Source organism: Sinocyclocheilus rhinocerous, unplaced genomic scaffold, assembly GCF_001515625.1.
Source record: "Sinocyclocheilus rhinocerous isolate Xijiao unplaced genomic scaffold, SAMN03320098_v1.1 scaffold553, whole genome shotgun sequence".
NCBI lineage: Eukaryota > Metazoa > Chordata > Actinopteri > Cypriniformes > Cyprinidae > Sinocyclocheilus > Sinocyclocheilus rhinocerous.
The window spans coordinates 307,643-314,426 of record NW_015627255.1 but is presented as its reverse complement, the minus strand read 5'-3'; the positions used below and the strand labels follow the sequence as shown (position 1 = coordinate 314,426).

Sequence of the window (6,784 nt, the reverse complement as noted above, 5' to 3'; positions counted from 1 at the left end):
CTCCCTGTACTGTTTTGCCCAGTGTGGACGCCTGCAGGCACCCATTGGGAGGAAGGTACTGTCAGGATCCTGCCCTGACTGTCTTTTGTTCAATGTTTCTTTGTTTGTTTTGTGCCTAAGCACATGGTTCTGTCTCTGTTTGTGTCTGCCATGTGCTCTTGTCCCACCTCCTTGTTTCCCCTGGTCACACCCCCTTGTTTAGCCCTTGTCTGCTTGATTGTTTTCACCTGGTCCTTGTGTGTGTGTGTGTGTGTGTGTGTGTGCTGCTCCATATATTGGGTTCCTTTTCCTTGTGCCTCTGCTGGTTTGTTTTGGTGCTTACCTGTTTGTTGGTCCAGAATTTATCCTTTTGATCTTGCTCAAGTTATTTTTTTATCTCTTATCTAGTTATTTTATATCCTCGTTTCCTTTTTGTCTTCTCTAGTTCTGTCTAGTTCTTGTTGTTTGATTGTGTGCTTATCTAGTTTTGTTTCTCTTTTTGATTTAGATTTATTTACTCTTGTTTTTGTGGTTCCAAATTTCCTTTTTGGATCTTGGCTTTTTGTTTTTACTCTTATTTCTTTGGGTAGTTTTGGTTATTTATTACTTTTTTGCTTTGTTCACTTTTTGTTTTCAATTGTCCATCTGGTTGTGTTGTCTTGAGTCTCATCTTGTTTGTTTTGTCCTGTCTTGCCCTAACCCAGATTCCCTGGCCACTGACCCCCACTGCCTGGAAGCAGCTCTCCTCTCTCAGGTGTCAAGTCTCTGGTTCTGTGAGTCCCTACCTGGCGGCTAGACTGGTGCGACATTTGAGTTTCACTTCAAGCTACGGGTTCCCTGTGTTCCTGCCTGGTCCTTCCTCTGGAGCTGCCTCCTCCGTGCTAGAGTCCGTGGCATCTCGGACTGTCTCAGTGGTCATCCCTCCTGCCCGTATTGTGTCGTCTGCCCTGCCCCTCTGTTTGGACTGTATTGACTCCTCATTCCCCCCTGCTGTTCTAGTCTACGTCTTGTTAATAAAATACCATTGTCTGCTCATTTGCATTTTGGTCCCATTTCTTGCAGATCCCTTACAGTTATTTTATATAAAATACATTTTTTTTTAAACGTAATCTGTTCCTGTTATGGCAAAGCTGAATTTTCAGCAGTGTCAGTGTCACATGATCTTTCAGAAATCATTCTATGCTGATTTGGTGCCCAATAAGTTTTTTTTTTTTTTTTTAAATCATACTGATTAAACTTTTGAACAGTGTATAAGAATATAATTTTTCATAAATTGTATTCTAGAATTATATAAAAATATAATAATATAATGTATTTCTCTTACCCCATTAGTAATTTGCTTAAATTGTTTTAAGCATAAAGCATGATGCACATTTTTTTAAATTCATGTTTAAAATTTTAATAAGATTTGTAAAAAATATTTTTAACATTTCATTTATTTTGTGTTAGAGGTATTTAGATATTTTGAAGGTGACTGGGATCACAAGCATCTAAGACAGTCAATTGGCACAGCAGTAGTATACCACAATGATTACTCAACATTTCTTGTGTAGTTCAGCAGCATTCTTACGTTTAACATGTATTTCCACATCAGTCTGTGGATATGTTTGTGGCTAATTATAAAGAATAACTTGAGGCTCTATGAAATAAAAAGCTCTTCAATCTAGTGGTCTGGAATTGTTTTTTTTGGTTTTTTTAATGCTCTGCTGTCACTGCTGTTTAGTGATTTGGGCATCATATAAGACAATAAAATGCTATCAATATCTGTATATTTAAGTATCTAAAACATAAGTATCTGAGTTAAAGTACTTTGTTTTTGGCCATGAATTACAGTCAAACTTAAGAATGAGAGAAAATCAGAGTCAAGACTGATTTAAATCAATGTATGGTAATAGAATGACATTGAGAAGACATCTGATTTGTTACTCATTTATATCAGCTTTATACTGCATGTCTCATTTGTAAGCTTCTTTGGATTAAAACACTTTCTAAATGAGTAAATGTAAATGTAATGTTCTCTCTGTCAGGGAGGAAGGCAGCTTTGTGGTCTGGGAGAGACTAACAGAAGCATAAGCAGTTGCAGTTGCGGTAAACATTCACAGACCTTTAAAGAGTTAATAGACTTATTACTCCATAACCCTGATTACTCCCACACATCCAATACATACACACTAACATACATGTACATGCCTTCCATTGTAGACTGAGTGCAGGTCACAGACGAGCTTTTGACTGATAATGGCATCTAGAATATGTGACAGTGTTCTGGTGACTGGATCAAACCGTGGAATTGGACTTGAGTTGGTTCGCCAGTTGGTTGATTCACCCTTGTCTCCAGTTCAGATCTTTGCTGGTTGTAGAGACCCAAATGGACCAAGATCACAGGTAAGAAGCCATGCTAACACTGTATAGAAAAGTTCAACTGGTTTACCTGTGTGCAATTGGTAAGTTAATTTCTAAATATATACTGCTGTTCCTTGTTAATTAATGTTTGTTCGTAATTGATGTTAACTAATTTTAATTATTTTATAAAACTTAATTACTATACTTAATTATATTGTATAATTAATTTACAAAATTATACAATTCAGTTAATTTATACAACTTGAAATGTTAAAGGTTCATTTAGATTTAAAAGTACTGTTAACTGTTACTTCATGGTATCTAAAAAAAACATGTTAACAAATCTTATTGTAAAGTGTTTCTGAAATCATAAAAATCATATGTTTTCAATGTTGTCAATGATGTTGTCATTGCCATTTAGCATAAAGTTTTTGTTTAAATTCAGTAAATGCCAATGCACTACGTGCTATATGAAAAACAAATTGTTTGAACTTTGTACTATCTGTACTATTTGAGTTTTACAAAGACGACATAGATGAGTCATTGTGGCACTGAAACTTGTTGGGCAACTCTGCTGTTTCTGTGCTGCATTTAAAGGGTGAAGTGTGACACGTAATGTGTGTGTCATTTTATGAAGATGTGTATTTCTAAAACATCCTGGAAAGCACTTCCAACTGCTTGTCTTCTAGGATCTCCAGGAACTAGCTCAGAAGCACCATGATGTGATCACGGTTGTCCAACTTGGTAGGAGATTAATAATAAAATAATGAACGTTGTTGTAATTTTGTGGTTGAGTCATGATTCTGTTCATTACCTAGATTAAAGGATTGGTTCACCCAAAAATGAATATTTGCTGAAAATTGACTTGGCCTTAATCCATCCAAGATGTAGATGAGTTTGTTTCTTCATCAGATTTGGAGAAATTTAGCATTACATCATTTGCTCAGATTATTGTGATGTTTTTATCAGCTGTTTGGCATCCATTCACCGCAGAGGATCCATTGATGAGCAAGTGATGTAATGCTACATTTCTCCAAATTTGCTCTGATGAAAACACAAACTCATCAGATTTTCAACATTTTCAATTTTGGATGAACTACTCTTTTAATCTAATATAATGTTGGTTTACCTACTTTCTCAATAGACATGACCAGTCCTACTAGTATCGCAGAGGCCTCAAAACTGGTGGAAGCCAAGCTGAAGGGCAAAGGCCTGAATCTGATCATCAACAATGCTGGTGTGAACATCCCAGGATCCCTAGCAGAGACAGGAATGCAGGAGATGGTGAACGTGTACACAACCAATGTTGTAGGACCCATGCTCATCGCAAAGGTGGGTGAACCTTCAACACTGCAACAAATGATTGTCTTACTTAGTCTTGTTTTTCATTATAAATATCTAAAAAATTGTATGTGACTTAAGATATTAAGTATTATTCTTTTAAAAAATGTATACAAATTAAGTATGCTCTAAACAAGAAAAACATCTGTCAATCGGGTAAGAAAGATAATCTTGTTTATCCTTTAAATAAAGGTTTTTGTTCTTATTCTTACTCCACTGACAGATATTTTTTTCTTTTTTTTTCAAAGCATAAACTCACTTTAATTTATTTTATTATTATTATTATTTATTAATTTTTCCCCAGTAAACAAGACTTATTATCTTAAAGACTTAAAGTCATTTTGCCCCTTCTTGATTTGACAATGTTTAGATATTTGTACTGGAAAACAAGGCAAAAATTTTATTGTGTAACATTTCCCCTTTACGGTAAATGACGTTAATTCATTTTCAGGATTTCCATCCCCTCCTGTGCAAGGCTGCAGCTCAGTTTCCTCATCAAACCAGCATGTCTTGCAGTAGGTCAGCTATTATCAATGTCTCCACACTGCTGTCATCCATCACCAGATGCCCTGAGAATTTCTCTGTGTCTCCAATGTACCCCTATCGGGTCAGCAAGGTACCTTATCGAGCCCTTTTACTGTAATCCATAGACAACAAAACATAAACATTTCTTCAAGTATTATTAACCATAGGCTTTATTTTACTCATAAATCACTATTAAAAATATTACATCTTGACTGTTTCTTTACTTCAGGCAGCACTGAACATGTTAACTTGCTGCTTGGCGGAAGATTTAAAAAAAGATGGCATTCTAGTTATGTCTCTCCATCCAGGATGGGTCCAGACAGAAATGGGAGGCCCAGAGGTAATACAAAGCGCTTGTTACAAATGTGTTTTTACATTCATCTCAGACTGGTTTACTTCCTTTGGCAGCCTCACATTTGACATTTTTCTCGTGGCACCCTCAGGCTCCCCTGACGACACTTGAGAGCATCAGCAGTATGATGAAAGTCATCACAAGCCTCACCGAGAAAGACAGTGGAACTCTTTTAGATTGGGAAGGCAAAAACATCCCCTGGTGATTACGCAACTCATCTTGTGTGTTGTGTTCACATCTTAAGTTTGACATGTACTTCCACTTTTTTGTCTGTCTGCGGTTTGTCTGAGAAAAATGTTACAAACAGCAATTCTAGTATAAGACGTGGTATTTATTTACAGGTTCACAAACTTTGTAAAACAGCAATGAAAAATATGCTATCATATTAGTGTAATGCATGTGAGGAAGATTTCATATAAAAACATGAAAACAGGTTTCTTATGCCTTGAAGTTTCCCCCAACTGATATTTGTATTGCAGTCTTTCCAAATTAAATATTAGCAATTGTAATAAAATTAGCTGTGAGACAATGGGAGAATGGATAAGTAAATAAAGGAAGATGAGGAAAATGTAAAAGAGAGAGCCAAAAGAAACAATAAAATGATTTACAATAATAACAAAGAAAAATAATTGTGAGAGCTTTCCTGCCACTACATGTCTCATATATTTAGTGAATATCGCGATCTTCAATCATCCAAAATTACATGGGTACAGTACGCCCTCTAGTGTTTAAGAAATATACCCATTTTAGTGCAGTGGTTTTCAACCCTTTTGATTTAAAGGCCAGCTGTACTTATTTATTTATTTATTTATTTATTAAGGTTATGTTCATATAACTCAGTTCAAATAATTTTAAGACTAAATTGGCCCCCCGTTGAGAACCACTGGTTGAGTAACTTACATACATAACTTACATAGGCCTACATAATAGCTGCTTATGTCTCATCAATACAGTATGGAGATGCAGGAGTTAAAGATATGATAAGGTTTGTCCAACCCATGTCATCACGGATCTAGTGTTTACTCATCTTTCGACGTAATTCTTAACCCTGTTCTGAAAGCAAGTCATATACTCCCAGTCAGAGAAAAAAAGGTAGATCGATTATAGCACTGAAATGCTAGAAGACTTCCAGAAGAAGCAGCGGCCAACACTATTGAATTGTTCTGTTAGATTGATTTAGAGTGAAACTCATGAAAACGTGTCCTGGTCATTTCACCTCAAGTAAGAAATTATAGTCTACATAAAGAATATTTAACTTATTGAATATCTATAAAAAGAATCGATCACAAAAGCCATATTTAATGTGTGTTTTCTGTTTCAAAGTATATATTTTAATATTTTTAACGATATTTTTACTTTTTATTTATTTTTTTGAAAAAGAAAAAGAAAAGAAATTTAATGGCAGGTTCCAGTGTGACAAACTACCCCATACGTTTTATGATGAGAGATATATATATATATATATATATATATATATATATTCTTCACATTTTATATTTACAAAGCTGTAAACTAAGAAAGTCTTCAAATAAAAAAAACAGTAGGCTACATCAATAATTAATTATAAGATAAATATTATTATGTTTAAACTTAGAGATAGCTGGAAGTTTACTCTTACTGTGTTTGACACTAATGGGATTTGTTTAAAGGTGACCTAATCAATCAGTCTGACAAAAGAATCAATCATACGAGGTTCCAGATTTCGATTGGCTTGGCAGCAAGTCAAGTGATTGATTGACAGTGGTCTCGCCGTGTTGTTATGTTGAGGAGAGAACTGACTGTTGATTTTTCATTAACTGTCAGCTGCCTCATAGCGATACTCCCGTAGTCCTGTGAAAACAAGGACAGGAGGGTTTCTTTTTTTCCTCTCAGCTTTGAAACTAAAAGGGGTAGGCATAAACAGACGCCTCTGGACAGTGGGCGTACACGCTTCACGCGCTGCTAGTTAAGATTAAAACTAATTTACGTCAAATTTATGCTTAGTTCTTCACAAGGGATTTAGTCGCTTGGACATACCATACTCCTCAGGTAGGAACCTTATAGTGGATAAATATAGCCTTGTTAGAGAGCATGCTTGTTTTTGAGAGGGTACATTTGAATAATTATGGCATGTTTTGGGTATGTCAGTAATAACAACAACTAAATTTTTGATTATTTCTTGTAAATATTTGCTCGTTTTGACGTGAGGCAGCTGTTTGACTTCATTTCCCATCATTAATCATTATTCGGTTGAAGAGGAGTTTT

The 6,784-nt window shown here is 35.3% G+C and overlaps 1 protein-coding gene across 1 annotated transcript; it reads left to right on the top strand.

Annotated features, from left to right (window-relative positions):
* The first annotated feature begins 2,142 nt into the window (after positions 1-2,142).
* LOC107726262 (C-factor-like) lies at positions 2,143-5,154 on the top strand. The gene is made up of 6 exons (XM_016535796.1): positions 2,143-2,364; positions 3,012-3,066; positions 3,467-3,654; positions 4,115-4,279; positions 4,418-4,528; positions 4,632-5,154. The coding sequence occupies exons 1-6, from the start codon at positions 2,218-2,220 to the stop codon at positions 4,743-4,745; spliced, it is 780 nt and encodes a 259-aa protein (XP_016391282.1). The 5' UTR covers positions 2,143-2,217; the 3' UTR covers positions 4,746-5,154.
* The last annotated feature ends 1,630 nt before the right edge of the window (positions 5,155-6,784 follow it).